Source organism: Castor canadensis, chromosome 17, assembly GCF_047511655.1.
Source record: "Castor canadensis chromosome 17, mCasCan1.hap1v2, whole genome shotgun sequence".
Taxonomy (NCBI): Eukaryota; Metazoa; Chordata; class Mammalia; order Rodentia; family Castoridae; genus Castor; species Castor canadensis.
In genome coordinates this window covers 39,579,818-39,602,062 of record NC_133402.1, presented here as the reverse complement: position 1 = coordinate 39,602,062, position 22,245 = coordinate 39,579,818, and the positions used below count along the sequence as shown (strand labels likewise).

Sequence of the window (22,245 nt, the reverse complement as noted above, 5' to 3'; positions counted from 1 at the left end):
ATGCACTCCTTCTCATGGGGAATTAAATGGGCCCACACTGCTTTGCTATTGTAGAACTGCACTTTTGAAAGGCTGTTCCCTGGGGAAGAAATGGGCTATGGCTGAGTCAGCCTGAAAACCTAGTCAAGAAGGGGATGCAGCCAATCCTCTAAGGCTGCCCTCCTCTTAAGGTGGAGAATAGTAAGTAAGGGTCTTCCTGGAAAAGCTGATGTTCACAGGAGGGGTATACTTCACATCTTAAAAAGCAGAGAAATCTGTAGGTGTGTGGTTACAAAGAACACACACACAACTCCCATGCCAGAAAACCAGGCTGGGAAGGGTTTCTCCTGAAAGAACCCCAACCCCTCAGTTGCCTCTCACTAGAAGACATATCCCTGGGGTCTTCTGAGGTGTTTTCCAGGGATGGGTACCTGAAGGGTGACATTGAGGGTCTGAAAATGACACTGCAGGTCATCTAGCTGAATGAAGTTGGATGGGTCCACAGATTCACCATACACGAAGGAGGTTGGAGACACGATTCTGAAGGAAAAAAAAAAGCTGTCATCCCACCCCAGATCAAGGTACTCACACCACTGCCATTATGAGAAACCCAAAATTCCACCAGATGTCCCTGCTGGGACTGTTACTTCTCTTTCCTATGCATGGACACAGCCAACTATGCTTTCTAAACAGAGATTTACTGTATATCTCCTAGTCTTACTTAGGTCCTATCAGCAAGCTACATAAACATCAGGTACCAAGATTACATTTCTAAATAAGAAAGTTTAACATCAAAGCTATGGTAATGTTTTAAAAACCTGGATTAGAAAGTTATACACTTTATATTTTGTCATTTGAAAGACATTTTATGGATCAAGAAAGCTGATAATAAGCATTTAAGAAATAATGTAAGTGAATTATGTATTTGGTATCCTAAAATCACTATGGAACAAATTCATTTAAGAAACTTAATTTAAATGTGTCAGACTACCACAATTACTAGAAATTAGGTATATGAAAGCTGAGTCAATTCAATGATGACTTTTCAATTAAGATTTCAGATAGTGACCACCTACAAGGTGATTAAGAATTCCAACTCTGTTTGCAGCAATACTTTTAATATTGCTTGCGTTAACAAACCCGAAGAGAAACAAAGCTCACACTGATACCCCAGACAAGTAAAGGATCTTAGGTGCTTAAAGCCACTCATGTATCCAAACACATCAGTGTAAGACTTTTTTTGGGGGGACCAAGTCCAAGTAGACAATAACCCTTCTATTTTCACTTTAAGCACATTATTTTAGGAAAACACTGAGTTCTTAGCATTGCTAAATGGCAAGAACTAGTTTGTTGAAACTCATCCTGTTTTGTGTTCCTGGAAAGATCAGAGACTGACTCATTTGTTTAAATGATGGTTTCATCAGAGGCTGTTAACACCTCCTAGTGAGGTTCTCCCAAGGTCTGACAACATGATCAAGTGTGTGTGGAAGGTGTTTTCTCTTTATCCCCAAGGGCTAAGGCTTGGTTCTGAGTATTTCTCACTATGCCTTGGAATGGACAAATAAACCATATGGTTAAAAACAGAGCTGTGAATAGAGGCAAATAAATGCTAATTTGCAAATATATTCCACCACTACCTCAGGTCTAAGAACCATGATTATACTGCCAAGAGCTCAGGAGCAGGAATGGAGGGCCATTTACTCCACTGGCTCCCAGAAAGCAGGAGCAACTGCAGGGACAGCTTTCCCACAACATAGAAACATCTCCCTGCTCGACCAGGCTGAGACTCTGAAGCATTAGAAAATGAAAAATGAGAAACTGTGAACTCCAAAGAGCTCAGCTCACATTTGAGTGAAGGGTTCAGTGGGTCCTCATTTGATCTAAACCAATTGTACAAATCTGTTTTACACTATCAAAAAGGTATGTACACTGAAGCTGGAAACAGGAACTGAGCGCTCATTTTTTATGGCCTGAGCTTTGGCTGAAAGCTGATTCAGGTTATTTTGGTCCCTGCAGACTATAGCCTGTAGCATTGCTTTCCAGCAATGTCCTCCAGCACTAAGTGGCTGTCAACTTTACCTGACAGGTGGTGTGGCTGTTGTTCATTCCAGGCCATCATAGACATCAGACAGAGCTGTTTCTGGCTTTGCAGTAGGAGTTAACAGAAACATGCAAAGCCAGAGCTGACTATGAAGCTAATCAGAAAGGTGATCCTTTGAGCCAGGCTTGGGACACATCTGGCTCCAACCTCTGGCCTAGTAGATTTAGCTGATATTTTAATCCCAGGACCCACATGACACTCTAGAGTTGGTAGATAAGGGGAGGCTGGGAAAAGATGCATATAATGGTATACAGAATGTTCAAAGAAATTAGGGGGTTTAAACTTGTCATCAAACTTCTCATGTTACCAACCAGGTGGACCTACTAAGGAGAAAACAAGGGGTGAGGGGGCGGCGCAAGTCACTATAACCAAAGCTTCATCCTGCTTTTCAAGGTGGGGAAGAGGCAGGGCCACTGGCTGCTGGCTGGCTACGCTTGCAAACCAAGGGAAGTACATTGTTGTGCTGGAGGACACCCCTGTATTCTGGCAATCCAGGACTGGGCTACTCACCCAGTGATGGATGTGTCCACTTCGTGCACCAGTGGCACCGTCAGTGTGATGGTGTTGTCATGCAGGGCTTCAGAGCGCTCCACATTGCCACTGTGCAGGGAGAGAAGAATGAACCAGACCTATCCAGCAGCAGGCTCACGTGCCCCACATAAGAGTGGAATCTCTATATTTTCTAGACTCACCTTATTTGTTCTTAGTTCTGGTTTTGGTAGAGTCCCTTAGTACTGAGGCATAGGGGGCACTCAACTTAGTTGTGCTCTACTCACAAAGTTGTGAGGGCAAGTAGTTTATTTGGGAGGTGACCCCAGGAAACTCCATCAGGGAGTGGAGAAGGAGAACAGGAAAAGAAGCCACTAAATGTGTGCCATTCAGGATGCTTATTCTGGAAGAATCTGGGACTCAGTCTCATGGGGGAGGTCCTGGGGAACTAAGGGCACGAGAGCTTGGCTTTTATCTATTGACTCCTGAGGGCTGCTGTGGTGGGGGAAAGACAGGAATCCTCGGACACCTCCCTGTCACACAGGTGAATAGGTTCTGATCACAGAAAGTCTCAGCAGGATGGCAGGAGCTGGTGGTTGGAAGCTGATCAGTAGGTGTGCTGGGAATAGTGACAGTTGAGTACCTGTTGTATGTGCTGCTTCTGTAAGCACTTCCCATGGACAGTGGGTCAGTGAGGTTAGGACACTGTAGACAGGGAGGGTGCTCCTATATCTTAGCACCCATCTGTCATATGGAAGGCTCTCTCATTATCTGTAAAGAGGGACCTTGGCCAATTCTCTCCTTGCATACTCTTGCTACAGATTTTGGCTATAGCATTTCTCACCAATGCACCCAAAATATCTTCACAAGAAGGAAGCACACAATGGGATTCTTGTGAAGTTCTTTGGAAGGGGAGCACAAGGGAGTGGATGCTACTGAGTGGCTACTCTGTGCCAGGCACTGTGGTGGACACTCCTCAGTATGATCTTGCTGTGACTTCATAGTAACCCCAGCGGGTGGGTATTATCACTCTTAACAGGTGAGGAGCAAGCAGCTCAAATAGGTTACGGCCCTACTGCAACTCAAACAGAAAGAGATTCCAACCAGCTTCAGATTCCAATGCACCAGGACTCTATGCACTGATTCCTTTTCCTCATCTCAGATTGAGAGGCAGGCGAGAGGAGGAGAAGTAAGACGAGGAAGAGTGATAAGACCTAGTTTCCCTTTCCTAGCTTCATTAAACTTTGATCTGAATGGCAATTATTCCAAGGAAGGGGCTGCCATGGGAAAAGGCATGATGGTTGGGTGCATGTGCTGTTGGAAGCAACAGCACTTACTGTTGGCTTCACCACATAGAATGAGTAGGGGATTCTAGCCAAAAGCCAAGTTCACTCTCCAGGGATGGAATGTAAGAGCCCCCAGACCTGCTGAGGCTTAGGCACAGTCCATCTTAATTCCTACCACACTATTCCTGAGCATCTGCTGAACTCCTATCTGGTCTGTGTCCCCCTACCTGTTTTCCTCCTCAACCAGCAAGTGCTGAACAGCAAGAAGTATGAAAATAGCTCTCACATCCCCTCTCATTCTCTCCCCTATTGTTCTGCAACAATGGTGCTCTGTGACTCTGACCCTGCAGGGCCACTTACTGCCCCTGGTTCACATCTGTCTTCTACATATGGGATGTTGTCAGTCCCTCACAGGGCAGCCATAGCACATGGCAGCACAGAGTCAGGTGAAGACCTTGCCTTGCCTTTCCCGGGGGCAATAAAAGCCCTGGAATCACTGCTATGAGAGACCCGTGACACCCCTGTCAGTGCAATGGCACCATCCTGGCCCCACACTTTCCCCACCCCAGCATCCTGCCAGATCTGAGTAATCCATTCCTGATGAAAGAGCCACCCCTTGCCCTGCCCTTTGTTCAGCCACCTGTGGCCACTGGCAGCTCAGGCCCAACAATCTCATCTGTCATGGGGCAAGGGCTCCAGAATGAGCCAAGTTGAAAAGCTGAGATAAAGAGGCCAAACATCAAATGGCTCCCTGCCATCCCACAAGTTCACATGCTGGGAAGTTTTCCAGGGCTGCAAACCAGGCTGCTGGATGTGGAGAAGAGAGGTCTTGACATACTGTTTAGTCTCAGTTTATGCCCTCCTAAATCTACAAGTAGGCAAGAGACCTTCAAAGGGTGGTGATGGAGAAAAGGAATGACTGATATTTTAACTGTGGCTTTCAAGATAAGGGGCTTTGAGGCTCTGTCTGTTGTTATCAGGGAGTCAAGTGTTGTGAGGGCCCTCTGGGGCAGTATGACCAGATTTTCACCAATGCCTGAAAAGAAACAAGGGCTTGAAATATTATGGTGTGCATTCAAAAGTTAACACAATCTCCTTAATATCTGTGATTCAAGGAATCAGAAATTACAAATTCTTATATTTAATTATATAAGCTAAAAATACTAGGCTAACTCATGCTGTACAACAATATTAATGTCTATAAGGGGATGCTCTTGAATTTAGTAGGTTATTAGCATTTTCTTATGTGGTCCACACTTAGCACTGCAGCTGGTAAACAGCAGATGCATAATAAATAGATGTTTATTGAGAAGTAAAGTGCCTGGAAAAGAGTAATGGAGTATAGATGGTAGCTTTTAGCCTTGGCTGCTTGTTACAATTACTTGACAAGCATTTTCAAAAATCCCAATGGCCACCTCTCACCCTAGACCAATTAGATCAGAATCTTGGGGTGGGGCAGGGTATAGCAGGCCTCAGTATTTTTTAAAGCTCCCTAGGTGATTCCAATGTTATTGTAATAAACAAATCTTTCACCATAGTACTTCTGGCCCCTGCCCTTTCTGACCTCTCTGAGTAAGGTGTTTTTGACAAGGAAATCCTTTCCATGTCATGTTCCTTCCCAGGAACATGGGCTACCCCAGGTGTTGAAGGGCTGAGAGGGCACATTGATGGATCTGCCTGACAATGTTAACTTTTTTCTGGATCAGAAATAGTAGAAAGAGAAATTTCAGATTTGTATGGCTATCTAGCTTTCGTATTAAACGCAACAACCTCATCATGCTCTGTGGTCAAGCTGCCCACTGTGTCACTCTCCTCTTCAAAAACTTTCAATGGCTCCCTTCACTGTTGTCAGAATATCATTCAGACTTTCTGAGGTTACTTTTGTCCCCCATGGCCCAAACAGTCTCATCTTTCAATCTATCTTCCACTGCCCTTGTATAGGGGCTATAATAGCAAATGGGACCATGGGTACTTTTACTGCTATGCTTTGTGTTTCAGCCTGAAACCAGATGCTCCCACCAGGGGAGCCCTTCTGGATTCTAGCAATGGGAACGTGAAATCTGCCCTCTCTACACTTTGCATGTATTCCTATTAGATCACAATGATGTTATGTGAACATGAATTAGGTGAGCTGAAAGTAAGGCGAATAGAAAATAACAAAGTCTTGTAGTTCAGTGAAAAGGTGTCTAAAAGACATTGGAGCAGTGGCATAATTGGAACATGAACTGTGCTCTAGAAATACAACTGTATCAATGTTAGATTTCCTGAGTCTGATAACTGTACTAGCCTCCTTCTTGGGGAATGTACACTGGGTATTTATGGATAACAGGGCATTACTGCTGCAACTTATCTCTTATGGCTGAGAAATATATATATACAGACAGAAAGACAATGAAATAAATGAAGCAAAATGTGTTGGGTGAATGTGGGTAAAGGGTATAATAGGAGTTTTTCTCTACTATTCTTGTAACACTGTTAAGATTAAAACCATTTCCAAGTAAAAATTTAAATTGAACAAGTAGTCTTGGGAGACCATCAAAGCTTACATCTCCCTATTCACTTTCCTAAATGCCTTTTCCTTCATCTGAGTTGTTAGCCAGTCACTACTGAGACATTGCCTCAATGAACTGCTATTCACACTCCTAAGGGCAGAGGTTACCATCCTATCAGCCCCTTTCCTATCTGTCTACTTGGTTTCCAGGAAAACCTGTCTCTCAAGGAACATAGCATGGGGGCCTCTTCAAGCTGGCTTGGCCAGGCCCTCAGGTTGTAAGTGTCCTTCCCCTCTTCACCACAGGATGCAGCAGCATGTCCCTGAAAAGTAGCTGACTCAGCCTGACAATGCACAGAGGACATCTGTCTGATTTGGGTAACATATAGCCAAGTGGGAACTGACCATCAATGTGGTGACCTTAGACTAGAACTTCAACTCTGCAGGCTTGTCTCTCTTCACTTGTAGAATCATTACTTCTGACTAGCTGATTCTTAGTCCTTCCCAGCCCAGTTGGAAGTAGCAACTACAAAAGCAGAACTAAAGAACTCCCATTGAGATCTGATCCCAACCCAGTGGGAGTAACTGAGTAACTGTTCCTTTCTCCTCAGCATCCCAGGGATCATTAAAGCATGATCAAGGCATGACCTTTCCTGGTCCTATAAATCTTTTGTCTTCAAAAGAGTATTTAAGGCCTCCTTACCTCTGAGCAGTAACAATGAAGCTGAGAACTTCCTCCTTCCCAGACAGGTGGCTTGTATCAAAGATCACACTGAATTCATACTAGGGAAAAAGAAAGTGACATTTGGTGCCAGTGAGCATTCCATACTTAAAGAATGTTTGCTGTGTCTTTGAATTCCAAAACCAGGGCTTTCTGAATTTCACTCATGTCATCTTCCCAATTTTTCCACATTTTCACATTATATCGGCTGTGATATTTACTTTGTATTTTTGTTGTCACATTCCTTTAGTTTAAAGATAGATATGCTAGCACTGCTGGTGATTTTCTCCTTCATGTGGTCAGGACTAAAAGAGTGTTGAAAAGTGTTATGAGATAAATGTTTCTGTCTCCAGCAAATTCATGTTGAAGCTGATGCTCCCAAAGTGATGGTATTTGGAGTTGGAACCTTTGGGAGGTAATTGGGTTTACATGAGATTGTGAGGGTGGGACCGTCATGAGAGGATTAGTGACTTCGTAAGAAGAGAAAAGATGGGAGGCAGAGATAGGGGGATGAAAGTTTGAGAACAGCCTGAGTAAAAGTCAGTGAGACTCTATCTCAAAAATAAGCTGGATGTGATGGAACATGCCTGTAATCCCAATGTCTTAGGAGGTGAAGGTAGGAGGCAGAGGTATGAAGATAGCAGGGGCAGAAAGCTTGAGACTGTCCTTGAAAAAAAAAAAATCCTAAAAGCAAAATGACTGGGGACATGGCTCAAGTGGCAAGTTCGAGGCCTTGAGTTCAATCCTCAGTATGCAAAGAAAGAAAGGAAGAAGGAAGGAGGGGAGAGAGGGAGGTAACAACTTTCTCACAGTTAAGAGTCAATATTGTATCCATGAATTACCCAAAATAATCTCATGAGCCATCTAATATCATTTTAGCATACCAGTCTCGGTGGTAAGTATCCTGTGATTTGGGGAACAGTGCCCTAAACAAATGGTTTTCACTAGGTGCACGTTGGGCATGTACAGGAACATGGGAGGAACCCTTGGGTAGGGGTTATACAACAAGGCTCTACTACAAACTCACAAAGTGACCTTGGCCAAAACACTTAATTGTGAAGAAAAGTCCCTTATTTATGGAGGCATGGCAGGAACAAAATACCAAGAGCTAGGTGGAATGAGGAAGGAGGGGCTGAGTTCAGAAGATGTTCCCAAGTGTGCAAATTTCAAACCATGGTCTGGGAAGAGACAACGAATCAGTAAGGTCCACAAAAAGGGAGATAGCCAATCAAATGTGGCCTAACTTGACGTATAAAACCTATTCTTGACTCTGTCTTGGTATGCTATACTCCTTTGCATAGCTTCCTGCCATTCTATCCCCTTTCATTGATGTCCTAATAAATCTTTACTTTCTCCTACTTTCTGTCTTAGTAAATTCTTTTACCAACACACAGCTCCCCAAATTCATGACATTAATCACTTCACATTTCAATAACAAGAGGTCAGACAAAATGACCTTTAAATTCCATAACATTCTGAGAGCCTATGATTTATTTAATATATCTAAATGATTTGGGTTCCATTTAACAAATTCTAGCAATAGTCTGGTTTATGTGGCATTGGATTCTACTGAACTGAATGTTAATTGAGAGCAATGGACAGTATATTACTGCACTGGACTGTTATCTATGGTGGACATGAATGTCCTTTTTCTGACATAAGTTTCTGTTGCTGTTGGACTTGTCACTTTACACGGAGAGTGAGGTGTGGCAACAAGGCAAGAAACAGGGCTGATGAAAAGAGAAGGGTCTCGTCCTGAATAAGTCAGAACGGGCAGAAGAGCTGAATTAAATTAAACAAACTAAATATCAAGGTGAGAAGTCAGAATCAGAGATGAAGGCCCAAAACTGGGAAGGCTGGCCATGAGTGACAGAGCATAACAGCCAAACAAAGTGAGCAATAGTTCAGTTATGAGGGTTAGCATGTTTCTGGGGCTTGATGACCCCCAGGGTCTGAAGGATAGGGGAGGGTGAGCTGAGCTGCGGATAGGGGAAGCTCTGTCCCTGAAGCCTGACTTGCTGGGCTTGCTCATCTCCTCTCCCATACTCTCTCTGGGTTTAGTCTTGCTACAGGTCTTAAAATCTACATGGGGGAGGAAAGTAGTGGCATTGGCAGCTGATTAAAATATTTAACATTTCTATATTCACATTTCTGTTGACTCCATGACTATTCTGAGGGTAAATAAATTTTGATAAAATTTAATATATCACTAGAGACACATCTTAGGTTTGGTTGTGGTATAGGATTTAGATTTTACAATGCTATAACTGTTGAAGTTTCTCAACTAAGTATATTTTCTATTACTCAAAAAAATTAAAATAAATGTGTGTGTGGAGTTGCCATACACTTTACTATAGGCAAAGCTGCCCATAGTTCTGCGTCTTCTTCCTTCATCCCCAAGTTCATCTACGTGAACTTATGGATCTAGCCTGTACCCTGCTAAGTGTCTGTGATCCATTTCCTAAGGGAAGCCATTCTTCAAGGTTTCCCTTCTCCTGGGGTGAATGTGGACTGAAGGAGGAGCCCAGACATAGAAAGGCTGGGTGACCATGGACATAACTGCCACTGTGGTTTGGGGCAGATATATCCAATGCTACCAATGGGTTCTAGTGATTTGCTGGTAAGTGAGCAAGTCTTTCTCAATACAACATTCTCACCATTGGTTTACAAAACAGCTACTAGGTCCTGGAACCAAAAAGCCTGAGAGATTAAAATGATATGATTCTACGATACAGACAGGAAAGAATGATGAAAATTTCAAGGAGTACAAAATTTCCTTCAAATTACAGCAGGAAAACAGATTCCATTTCAAAAGCCAGATCTAGTCTTTTAGACTCTAGTTTTGCTTCTCCACATCAATCTTCTAGCCATCTTTGTATCTCCTTTGTCTCCTTATAACCACTGCACATACTAGAATGCTTCTTGAATGTCTGGGTATGCTGTACCACATTATTGCTTGAGCTTAGGAAATTTGGCTCCTCATAAATACCAAAATGACTGTAACTTCTTTTACAACTCAAAAAATGAAGTGGAATATGATCATTTATGTTTGAGAATTTTGAGAGGCTCCAGAAAATTCTGAGTGCTCAAGAGGAGTGATAGTCACTAACCCAGACCATAGCTTCGTCTCTGCTGTGTTGGGACAAATGGTATGAGATGTCCCAGAAGAAAACATTTTAGGAGTGTTTTCCTAAAATAGTGGTTAAATGCCACTTTCAAAAGTACAAAGAAGTCTGTAGTGTGTCTTTCACATTTTAGGAACATCATGTGGTTTAAAGAGAAAGACCATGTGACTGCAGTCCCCCTGGAACATGACAGGACTTTGGTGGCCACCCCAGCCACCATGGGAGGCAGAAATGAGGGGAGAAACCTTAGGGAAACAGTTGTAGAGTCAGTAGTTGGTGGGAAGAACTGAGGAGTCTGCAGCCAAGGTAGTGCCCCATCTCTGTCCCTTACCTTTGACTTTGACCTCATGAAAGGAAATCCCACGCTGCATTTGAGGAAGTCTGATTCCAGTAGCTCACAGGAAATGCCCATCTCCTCCTGAAAGAGAAAAAGCACCAACAGATGTACAAGCTGCATGGAAGACAGAGGTAAGGAAGTGACCTCAGGCCATCAAGTCCTTGAGAGTAGTTTTCAGACAGCAGTCCCTGGGGCTTTGGTGGACCCAGAAACCCTGTAATCAGGCCAAGCCCCCAGTTCTCTTCTGGCTACTCACCCCCAAGGGTTCCCTGAGAAGACAAGTGAAGAGGATAAAACCACTGTTCATTTTAGATTAATGCTTTAGGTCTAAATGGTGGGGCCAGCCTGACAAACTGGCTGGGCCATGGTGAGCTGGAAGTCTCCTCAGGGTTGGACTAAACAGTAGCTTAGTTATCTTTCTGGCCCCTTCCTCCTAAGCCCATTCACAAATCCTGCCTTTCAAGGTCTTGATAGCTTAGGAAAGACAAATTCTAAGAAAATCATACAAAGGAAAAGAGGGTTTCTTTCTACAGTCTGAAGCAGCAATGCAGAGCTGCCCACCTGCAAGTCTTCTCAGGGAGAGGGGTGGGTGCCAGGATAAAGAGACAATTCCAGGGTAGTTGGTCTCCACTAGGCTGCAAATTGTGCCTTGGGAGAACTGGAAAGAGGCTGCAGGGAGCTTGTTTTCCCACCCGGGCACAGGTTTCCCAAGGTCAAAGGAAAGCCAGGAGGCTCTTCTAACTTTTGAGTTACTGGAGCCAAATCAAGACTTCCAAGGGAGACACTATGTTTGCAGATTTTGGCGAAGGAAAAGGGTCAGAATAGAACTAACACTTGCTGAATATCCAAACCTGTGTCCCAGGCCAGGACACTGAGGTTCAGTGAAGTCTTTCAGCCGACAGGGGAAAGAATCTGGATCAGACTTGGCAAACTCTAAAAGCTAATGCCTTGCCACTTTCATGGCCCAGAATTTCTAGAGAATGAGCACAGCCAATGATAATGGCAGCCAAAAGGAACCAACTCATGAATTCTGGCACTTAATGCCACGATTGCACCTTCCTCCAATTTCTAAGACCTACATCTCAGCTCAGAACAACATTCTACTTCTTTAGACTGCAGAATGAATTTTTTTATTATGCATTTGATTGTTAAAAAATGTGAGCATTTGCCATAATTTATCCATGTAGATTATACACACATATTACTATTCTAACATTTTATGAACATTATCAAATACACAAAAATAGAAATGACAAATTATGGGTTAGAAGTCAAGACACTAAATGGGGAGGCAGTAAATACAAGGAGTTTCCTCTGGGTTCTGGAAATGTTCTCTTTCTTGTTTTGGATGCTAGTCACACATATGTAACCATTCTGTGAAAATTCATTGAGTTGGGTTTTTAATGACTTATGTAGTTTGTTTGTTAAACATCAGAACAACTTACCTTAGAATTAGTAACATAACAAACAAACAAAATTAAAAAATTCAAAATACAATTGTACAAATAAGAATTAAAACAAATAGAAAAGGAAACCATAACATATCTTTTTTGTACCCAATCTTGGAAATACTGATCAATGATTATAAGTTTTCTAATGGCTCTCCATGACCTTCCCAGCATTCCTCATCTAGAGACCCAAGATCACCTACATTAGTATCACCTTGGGAACATTTAAAAATGTGGATACTCGTGGTAGTAAGTTTATATCCATAACATAGAAATGGCCAGGATTCAGAATGGACCATTAACATCCATCTGAGGCATCATATCATATCCCATATTCAGCACCTTGGATCCAGGTATGCAAGATGATAGTTCCTACTCTTGTAGAGCTCATCTCAGAAAGGCAGAAATCTCAGAGAAACAGACATCACCATATGAAAGTGTGGCAGCAAATGTGAGGACTGCTCTTGGAACCTAGCAGTTAGGCACTGCAATTTTAATAAAGAAAATCAGAGAATCATTTCTCAAATTCTGTCCCAAGACCTGAAAGACTGGCACTAATGATTCACTATGGCTGGCCTCTTCTTCCTCTCTATTACACCTGCCAGAAGAAGTATCTACAAATGACCCAAGCAGAAGCTACTCTAAACCCTACCTAATTGGCTTGTGGGCATCAGAGGCAGTGAACCCAAGTCTCAGCTGATGTTAACTCTTTTGGTTTCCCTAGGACAATACTGGTTCATGTCTGTCATCCTGGTGTAATATTCTCAAAAGTATCCCAGTATATACAAACACATACATACACACACACACACACACACACACACACACACACACACACACAACTTACCCAGTTAGTTCTCATCTCCTATTATAATGCTCAATACCTCATTGGAAATCCCTTTCAAATCAGGAGAGAGGTTTTCAATTTAAGGCAAAGGTCTGTCTGTTTTTGAGGTTGAGCTTCATTTCCCCAAGAGTTCTTCATTTTCCCATGCATGTGAAGGAATGATTACAGCTTCAAAATTTACTTTGAAACATGAGGGAACCTTAGTTTACTTAGATTAACCTAAGGCTACTTTTAATTATTCAAGTCCTGATGAATTCTCTTATTTTTGCTAATTCTAAAATGCTATGAAATAACACTTAAATCAAAATTTATTTCATTATTCTAAGTTTTTCTTCCATCCAACTCAGTTTAAAAATTTCATAATTCTGGCTGGATCTTGGTAAGGACAAGCAAAAGAGTGAAAACCAAAGACATCTTTAGGAACAAGATTGCTGAGCATAAGGCCTGTGCTCCTGGGATAGTGCTGTCGGAAGGGGTATCACAATTACTCTCCTGCAGTAGTCAGCACAGTCCTCCTGGGGCCACTGAAGCTGTCTCAATCAAAAGTCTTTATACCCCTCTCTCATGTTACAGCTTTGGTTCTCAAGGAGGCAGAGAGGAAGCAGGACTTGGGCTCTGGCAAACCCCAGTACTCCTGTATGGGTGGTGTTGGTACTCTTAGAGCCCCTTTCCTGGACAAGTTCAACAGCCCCTGCTACATGGAGTTATTTTGCCAGTCTAGTTCTAACCTCTCCCCAGCAGGCATTTCATAGCCATGACTGACATGGGTAACAAAGAAAATGAGGCTCTTTCCCCTTCACTCTGTCATGTAGTTCATGTTCCTGGGCCTCACAGAACTGGGCTGAAGAAGACACTGGCTGAGACCTCACCCCTACTTGGCTCCTTCCTCTGCCCCATTCTGTCCCCCTCTTCTCCTCTTTCCCCACAAAATCACTTGCAGGAGAATCTCCATCTCAGAATCTCAGTTAATAGTCCTTACAAATGAGGCTCCTGGCACCTGAGAGCCACTGGGAAGTGCTGGACATTTGCTCCTAGGTGGGGAGAGGCAATGAAAGAGGCACAAGGGGAATTAGCCTGCACTTATTCACTTTAAATCCACATCGGAAAGGAGAAAACTATCTTAACTACAGTTTATAAAGTCCACACAGCTCCTGACTGTTAGGGGAGCACCTTACCTCAAGGCAACACCTTCCTTGTTTCCTTGGTTTAGGTCATGTCCAAAACACAGCTATAAAAACAGGTCATTATTGAGCCATATAGCTCCTTGGTGGCCAAGTAGGCACCCTACAGCCACAGAAAGACCCAGAACTTTAAAAGTTTTTATATTAAAAAATATTAGCCAGGCACGGGTGGCTCACACCTGTAATCCTAGCTACTCAGGAGGCAGAGATCAGGAAGATCATGGTTTGAAGCCAGCCAAGTCAAATAGTTCACAAGACCCTATCTTGAAATACCCATCACAAAAAGGGGGTGGGGCTGGTACAGTGGCTCAAGGTGTAGGCCCTGAGTTCAAACCTCAGAACTGCAAAAACAAATTTATCAAATTCAATTTTGGTGGTGGTGGGGGGGTGGAGACAGGGCCTCAATATACAGCTCAGGCTGGCCTCAAACTCAAGATCCTTCTGCCTCAACCCCCTGAGATCTGGAATTACAGGTGTACACCATCATGCCTGGTTCTCAAATTCAATTTTGAAAATCAGGTGGAAATACTATGTACATATGGATGTAAGTGGAAAAAATGAGACCTGTTTAAACTACTCCAGGAATAGGAGAAGGGGGGATAAAGGAGAATGATGAAGGGGATGAATTCAACTATCATATATTATAAGAACTTTTATAAATGTCACAATATACCTCCAGTACAACAATAAAAAAATCAATTCTAGAGAAAATCTGGCTAAACTTAGCTATTCCCTGGTTTTAGGAAAAATGTCAATGGATGGTGTTTTGGTAGGGGGTTGCTTATTACCTCAGCCCGGCATTTGATACCTGCCAGGAGGCATAGGGGAGGGATTCCCCAGACCAGACTTCTCTGTTTTGGTTCCTTCTGTGTTCCAATCACTGCTTATACTGACTTTAGCTTAGAGGACTAAACATAGAAAGTTTATGAATACAAGACTCTGAGCAAACTGAGAATGGGGACCAATGAAAAATCGTCTATCCAATGGCCCTTAATTGCCATGAATCTGATTATCTGATTAAAACACAATGCAAATTTACCACAGATTGACAATGAACCCTTCTGCAAAAGATGCAAGGCTCACAAAATCATGCAAATGATGTTGGAAAACTGGTCAAACCTCCACAAAGCCACTGGTAAGTCTGGATCTTGCAGAGTGATATCAGTTAACTGTTGAAGAAGTCAGAATGATCTTGGATGATAACACTTGAAGATACTTCAGATGACAACAATTTAAGTAAAAAATATCAAGAGAAACCCTTGGGAAAAACAAACCATTGTAAAAAGATCCTTTTGTAGACCAAAAATCGTATGTTCTCCCGCATATGTGGATATTAGATCAAGGGCAAACAAAACAAGGGGATTGAACTTTGTTCACAAGATAAAAGTGAGAGCACACAAGGGAGATATGAGGATAGGTAAGACACCTAAAAAATTAGCTAGCATTTGTTGCCCTCAACGCAGAGAAACTAAAGCAGATACCTTAAAAGCAACTGAGGCCAAAGGAGAAGGGGACCAGGAACTACAGAAAAGGTTAGATCAAGAAGAATTAACCTAGAAGGTAACACACATGCACAGGAAATTAATGTGAGTCAACTCCCTGTATAGCTATCCTTATCTCAACTAGCAAAAACCCTTGTTCCTTCCTATTATTGCTTGTACTGTGTCTTCAACAAAATTAGAGATAAGGGCAAAATAATTTCTGCCAGGCATCCAGGGGATGGGGAGGAGAGGGAGGAGGTGGGGTGGGTGAGGGCAGGGGGGAGAAATGACCCAAGCATTGTATGCACATATGAATAATAAAAATAAATAAATAAATAAATAAATAAGAAACAAAAACAAAACAAACAAAAAGATCCTTTTGTGATTGGATTAAAAGGGGGGAGGCACAAAATATGATATACTAGGAAAATTTGCATCCAAAAGCTGTCCATCAAACACTCACTGCTTTTGCTTCAGAAATCAGGCACAGTTTATTAAAGCTGCTAATAAAAAGCAAACAAGCTTGGCTTAGGTCTAAGATATGCTTGAAAATCATAATTATAATGTTATAAGTGCTATTAAATGTAGGATAAAATAAATCTATTTTCACATTTTTTTACTTTCATTTTTTCAAGTGAAGTCCCAATGAAAACCTTTTCAAATGATTTGACTATGAAACTGTGAACCCTATTTTAAGAAGATTCACTAATTGGCCTTTTCCCCAGTACCATTTTAATTTGGCTAGCAACAGCAGCCAATACCATAAAATACTATCAGAGTTCCTTGGTGATTCCAGATAATTCAATTTAAAATTTCTAGCAATACACATTACTTGGAAGATCAGGAAATCATCAATTGACATTTTAAAAAACATAATGGTGAAAACATACTTAGTTTGTGCACACCTGCTTCTGAATTCTCAATGCCTGCCACTTAGTAGCCTCTGAGTTTGCAGTTACTAAGTAAATAGGCCTTGGCTCATAGAGGATTCAGATGCAGGAACTACAAGAAAACAGCTCATTTGCTGGTTTTCCTGGCATGAAGGATGCTTGCCTTGGCAAAGTCCTTCTCTTTTCCAGACATACCTTGGCTGTTTCAGCCCTACAAGTATGGCCAGCAGAGCCAAACTCTGTCCCTCCTTGTAACGTGAGGTGGTTGGAAGAATCAGATAATGAAGGTAACGAGCCTCTTTGGCTTTTAGCCTCTTTCCTCCCATTCATATGAGCATTTGATTTCAGTGTGGAGTGGGTCTTATTTGACCACCAATGCAGCTTTTTTTGGGAACAGAAAATCTGTGAGGTCAATGTTAGGGTTATGTCTCAGTGTAAGTTTGACTTTCCATTTTCCAGCTACCACATGTGTTTGTCAAACTGAAGAACCTCAGGTCTCCATGTGTGGCTGTCAGTCTGATATTCCTCTAAGGCCCTTTCCTTCTTCCATAAACACAAGGAGTGACTACTGTGCACTTAGAAGAGAAGCCTCCATGTTAATTCACTTAGTTAATAGAGAATTCAGGTAAACTTTGGAAGTGCCTTTTGTCTATATTCCCTAATTAACTGAAGAGTCTGAGGGAAGCAAAGTTCCTAAAATCTGGCCCAGAAAGAGGATTTATTCCTAGAAAATTCTACACTGTCTGAACTCATTGATGGGTCAGCCTAAGCCTCACCAGAGCAGTCCTATTCCAAGAGGGGCACTCTTTGGACAGGACCAATGAAAGTCCTGTCCATGAAGAAAGGCACATGGGCTTCCAGCTTAGAAAGTGCACTTTGACATCAGTCTCCAAACTTTGTAGGTTCAAATATGCAATAGTTGTTTTTTCATGCAAATTAACTATACTTTTACAAGCCCGCATTTTCTCATCTGTAAAATGAAGCCATAATACCTGTCTGGTAGGATACTGTGGCACTGCCAGGGATGATGGGTGTAGGATGGAGGACTTCAGTAGCCCCACTTAGTAATTACTTACTGAGTGCCAGGCAGTGTTTTCAACACATTATCTAACAATTCCATGAAGTAGTTTACTTTTTATTCCCAGTTTACAAGGAGAAAACCGAAAGGCAAAGAAGTTCTGTCACTTACTTTGGGTTTCCCACTGACATAAGATGGAGCCATGATTTGAGTGGGAACATCCTTTCCCAAAGTCTGTGCTTGTTAATTGCCTCTCTGTCTATACATTCTCTTTAAATGTCAACTTTCTCCTGACCCATCCCCACCCCTGTGAATCTTCCTATAGAACATAGCATGGTACTTTGAATACACATGGGTATAGAGGGAAGACTTCTAATTTGAACACTTTATAAATTACAGACTTTGGCTATTAATATGTGCTCTCCATGTCTACATTCCTACAATACCCAGTCTCCTGTTGTTTTCCCAGGCCTTAACTGTGTACTCTTAGTGAGGATTTTGGTAGTGTTCTGGAGTCAGAACAAACATACATCATGGTACTCTAGAGACAAGGAAGAGCACATAGTGCTTACATATGACAGGATGGACCTCCCATTGAACAAAATGTGCCATGAAAAAGTGCTCCTGTTGACTGATGCCTGCTGTAGGTATCTTTGAACAAAGTGGTCCAAAATTACCTGGTCAAACTTTTGAAAGGTGTTCTCAGGGCTCATGTAGTCAATTGTTAGGGTACATGAGCATTAGAGGCAGATAGGACCTGAGAAATCATAGTGGGGAGTGCTTTTCTTTGAATAATAATGTTAGCAACCTAAGGATCAAGTAAAAGCCTTCCTGGGGCCTTATTATACTCAAAATATTACCTGGAGAGGATACAGCATCTATCTATGCCTTCATTCAGTCACTTATCATTCATCTAACAAACACCTACAAAATGCCAGATACAGAACAGAGAATTTGGATAAAAGATGAGAAGGGATTTCTGCTTTTGAGGAGACAACATTTAGGGAGAAAAAGACTCTAAGTTAATGCCTTTTAATACAGAGGGAAGCAATTCAATGTCCATCAACTGATTAAAGAATTAACAGCATGTAAGTATAATCATACAATGGAATATTATTCAGCCATGAGAAGGAGTGAAGTGCTGATGAATGCCATAAAATGGATGAACCTTGAAAACACTATACTAAGTGAAGAAACCTGTCACAAAGGACTGATTCCATGTCATATAAATTATCCTATTTATATGAAATGTCCAGAATGAGCAAATCTTGAGAGACAGAAAGTAGACTGCCTCTACCTGGGAAAAGATAGGAGATTGAGGGTGACCATCAGGAGGTCACCCTCTCAATGAAGAATGTCCTAAAACTGATTGTGGCAGCAGCCCCCAAATTTATTCTATGTGCTGCCTTAGATGAATCTTACACTACTTTGTTTTTGCTAAAAAGCCTTCAAAAGTGATTAACAATTATGATGTCCCCCCAAGTTAAGAACCCTCAAAAGTTCAGACTACAGTCAAATCCTTGGTGGGTCTGTTAAAGATGCAGATGGCAGGTCCCTCCCTCCAGGCTGGGATTGTTTAGAGAAGAATCTGGAACTTGAACTCTCAGAGGCCAGCCTTCTGCACCAGCCTGTAAAATACTGTACCTCAAGGCTAGTGTGAACATTGCTGATTTGGAGGCTTGTGGTATTGAGATCCAGAGTGTATAAGTGCCTTCCCTGGGGCTCTAACACTAGTGAGGACTGAGAACCTGGGCTGTTATTGTCATCCCTGCCTGTGATCTTGCAGACTGGAGCCTTGTGTGACATATGCCCTGCCCATCTAGCTCTAGAGATCATGGCTAGCTCCAAACCAAGAGTCCTGGCTGCTGCCCCAGAGGAAGCCTATGCATTCATTCTTTTTTTTTTCCATTTTTTTAAATTTTAATTTTTTTATTATTCATATGTGCATACAATGCTTGGGTCATTTCTCCCCTCTGCCCCCACCCCCTCCCTTACCACTCACTCCACCCCCTCCCTCTGCCCCCCACCCCCTCGCTACCCAGAAGAAATTATTTTGCCCTTATCTCTAATTTTGTTGAAGACACAGTACAAGCAATAATAGGAAGGAAGAAGGGTTTTTTCCTAGCTGAGATAAGGATAGCTATACAGGGAGTTAACTCACATTGATTTCCTGTGCATGTGTGTTACCTTCTAGGTTAATTCTTTTTGATTTAACCTTTTCTCTAGTTCCTGGTCCCCTTCTCCTATTGGCTTCAGTTGCTTTTAAGGTATCTGCTTTAGTTTCTCTGCGTTGAGGGCAACAAATGCTAGCTAATTTTTTAGGTGTCTTACCTATCCTCATATCTCCCTTGTGTGCTCTCGCTTTTATCTTATGATCAAAGTTCAATCCCCTTGTTGTGTTTGCCCTTGATCTAATGTCCGCATATGCGGGAGAACATACGATTTTTGGTCTTTTGGGTCAGGCTAACCTCTCTCAGAACATTCATTCATTATTTATTTTGCCACAATAGGAAACAACTTTCATAGAATAATTCTCATGTGTAAAACGTGCATATTTTCTCTTATGTTGCTTTTCTCATTCTTTTATTTAATAATTATCTGTTGAATAGCTTCAGTGCCTTTCATTGGGTCATATGCCTTTGAAATACAGTCCTTGGTGTCTCCAAGGAGGAGGCTCAGTCTGGCAGGAACAAGAAGGACTAACTGGTTCAAAGAGTGATGAGTGGTTCCTGTCTAATGAGCATTTGGGCAAGCTGTACACAAGGTGCTGAAATCAGTGTTCCTTTGTAAGAGACACTGGCACTCCCCAGTCCTACCCCATAACCTACAATCACTACTATTGTTTTGACTTCCCTTATAACTAACTAAAATGTCTGCAAGTTCTTTTAATTATGGAGTCCAGTATGGACACAGCGGTCTACCAGAGATATCTTGGTGTTCATTTTAATGAGGAAGCTAGCTCGTTGTTTGAACACATAGGTCAAAAGCTAATAAAAATGACAATAACAAAAATATTCATAAACTGAATGATGTAGCTGAGCGTCCATTCAGAGTTTTATCTAGCAGACCCAAAGGTTGTGAACTGGCCCCGATAGCTAGTGTAGCACTAGTACTCTGTCACAGATTTATTCAAGATATTATTGCACTCATCTCATGTGCTGCCAGGCATGGAAGCACAAAGAGATAGCTCTACCCTCAGCAAGTTTTTTAAATACCAGAGTGCTAGTTGGCTTTGTGTGACTGTGAGAAAATACCTGAGATAATCAACTTAAAAGGAAGAAAGAGCAAGGCATGGAGGTACATGCCTGTAATCCCAGCTACTCAGGAGGCAGAAACAAGAGGATCATGATTTTGAGGCCAGTCTGGGAAAAGTTAGTGAAACCCTATCTCAAAAACAACACATAAATGAAAGGGGTGGGGGGGTGTGCCTCAAGCGATAGAGTACTAGTCTAGAATTTGTGAGGCCCTGGGCAGTATGGTAAGAAAAACAAAAGAAGGAAAGGTTTATTGTGGCTCACAGTTTTCAAGGCTTTAGTCCATGGTCATTGCTTTTGGGCCTGGGGTGAGGCAGTACATTATGGTGGGGAGTGCATGGAAGAGCAAACTTGCTTACCTCATGGTAGCCAGGCAGCAGAAGAGAGAGGAAGGTGCTGGGGTCTCAATATCCCCTTCAAGGGCACACCCACAATAACCTAACATCCTTCCATTAAGGCCCATCTCTTAAAGGTTCCATTACCTCCCACAAGTCCCACTGGCTGGGGATGAGGCTTTTAACACATGAGCCTTTGGGGGACATTCCAGAGCTAAACTATAACAATACAGTTACAAAATAATTGCCTTGGTAGCTGATGTAACAGAGAATCATATGCCAGCTACTCAAGCTTTAAAACATGCCTATGAGGACAGAGAAGGGAGGGTAGCTGATGTAACAGAGAATCATATGCCAGCTACTCAAGCTTTAAAACATGCCTATGAGGACAGAGAAGGGAGCACAAGCTACATGTTAAGGTGCCCAGATTGTACATGTGTTAAGGACAAGCCCATACTAAGAACCTTAGTGATTAACACACAATTAAAACAATTGAAAGATGGCTATATAAGCACACTGAATTGAGAAAGACCCACTAATATAATTAGATGCTGAAGTTATGTATCCCTTTTTTATTTTTCAAACAATACAGGGAGATGGGCTTTGTTTTCCAGGATTATACTTGGTTTCTTTTATATTTGGTTTTAGCATTTTCAGTTAATTAGCTAGTTATTTGAAATGACTTGCATGTAGTTAGTAATGGTTGCTTTTGGTTATTTTAATGGATAAGTTTTAAATTCAATCTTCCTAGAGTTGTTTGTGGAAAATTAATGATTTTTCTGGTCCTTTGAAAAAAAAGGGCTAAGTCACAGGGTAATGAGATTGCCTAAGATCCAATATGTTTACTCCGAACTTGTAGGAATATATTAAATGTCTAATCATGTTAGGGGCTGTCTGAGTTGTTGGGGTGGGATGAATGGACTCATTGATTTATGACTTCCCTGGCTCTGATCCTATAGTAACTGATTGGTCAATATTTTCTGGGTTTTCATATGTCTTTTTGTATGTGTCTGTCCCAGTCACAACAGTTTTTGCTCATTCTTTTTCTCTTCCTTTAAAAGTGTTTTCATGTGTCTTGTTCTTCATACTGGTTTTTGGTCTTGCTTCAGATTGCTGGGTTGACCACACTTACCAGCTCTCACAGGGCAAGTGTGGGCAGGTTGGGGATCCACTCTGGCACAGTTCTACCAAACTCCCCAAAGGTCTCTTCATCATGTGTGGCCACGCACTTGGGCCTTCCAAATGCTATCACCAGCATGTCT

The 22,245-nt window shown here is 42.0% G+C and overlaps 1 protein-coding gene across 3 annotated transcripts in view; it reads right to left on the bottom strand.

The window, feature by feature from the left end:
* Itga9 (integrin subunit alpha 9) overlaps positions 1–22,245 on the bottom strand; it is a 332,745-nt gene that overhangs the window by 58,568 nt on the left and 251,932 nt on the right. For all 3 annotated transcript variants that reach the window (XM_074060465.1, XM_074060467.1, XM_074060466.1), the window contains 4 exons: positions 10,524–10,610; positions 7,050–7,129; positions 2,591–2,680; positions 411–519 (listed from right to left, as the gene is read on the bottom strand). In XM_074060465.1, the coding sequence (XP_073916566.1) occupies positions 411–519; positions 2,591–2,680; positions 7,050–7,129; positions 10,524–10,610 (366 nt within the window). The remainder of the gene's footprint in view (positions 1–410; positions 520–2,590; positions 2,681–7,049; positions 7,130–10,523; positions 10,611–22,245) is intronic.